The sequence below is a fragment of the Apaloderma vittatum genome, unplaced genomic scaffold, assembly GCF_000703405.1.
Source record: "Apaloderma vittatum isolate BGI_N311 unplaced genomic scaffold, ASM70340v1 scaffold39658, whole genome shotgun sequence".
Taxonomy (NCBI): domain Eukaryota; kingdom Metazoa; phylum Chordata; class Aves; order Trogoniformes; family Trogonidae; genus Apaloderma; species Apaloderma vittatum.
The window spans coordinates 368-1027 of NW_009729806.1; the positions used below are offsets into that span (position 1 = coordinate 368).

Here is a 660-nt window from a genome sequence, read left to right on the forward strand (position 1 = left end):
ACCCCTGCCCGAGCCCCCAGCCCCTGCCCTACCTCACGTAAAGCGAGATGGGCACCACAGTGTTGAGGATGATGATGTAGGACCAGAAGGAGAGGAAGCCGGAGAAGAAGGCACTGTGCACCCCCTCGTCCCAGGGCAGGTAGATCTGGAAGCAGACGCCCACCTCGTGCTCCCAGATGGCGTTGCCGATGGCCAGGATCACCCCCATGCACACCAGGAACCCAAAGATCTGGGGACAGGACGGGACGTCAGAGCCCCAGCTGGGCCAGAGCTCCCCGGGATCCGCCTTCCGCGTACCCAGAGCACCAGCGTGTTCATCAGCCGATCGATGCTCGTCCGCTTGAACTTGGTCCGGCCGCTGTTCTGCATCAGTTTCGTGTCGGGCCCTGGGGAGAGGGAAGGGTGTCAGCAGGGGCTCTCCCTTCTGCGTCACGCAGGGGCGGCAGCTCTCCGAGCCCACCTGCGAAGACGACGAGGCCGAAGCACCACTCGGTGTTCCGCAGGACGCAGCCCCGCAGCAGCATGTTCTGGTTGCTCAGGGGGTATTTGCTCTCCTTCCAGTAGAGCGTCCCGCCAAACTTGTCCAGCTTGTTGTTGGGGGGTTCACAAATCACCTCGCCTGGGCGCAGGGATCACAGAATCACAGAACAATTCAGGTTG

At 62.4% G+C, this 660-nt stretch overlaps 1 protein-coding gene across 1 annotated transcript; it reads right to left on the minus strand.

The window, feature by feature from the left end:
• Positions 1-28: 28 nt before the first annotated feature.
• On the minus strand, positions 29-614 carry LOC104277806 (phospholipid-transporting ATPase ID-like; the record flags this gene model as incomplete). The annotated part of the gene is made up of 3 exons (XM_009874560.1): positions 29-229; positions 298-386; positions 461-614. Coding segments are annotated over 3 exons (444 nt in total), but the record flags the coding sequence as incomplete, so codon positions are not given.
• Between the last annotated feature and the right edge of the window lie 46 nt (positions 615-660).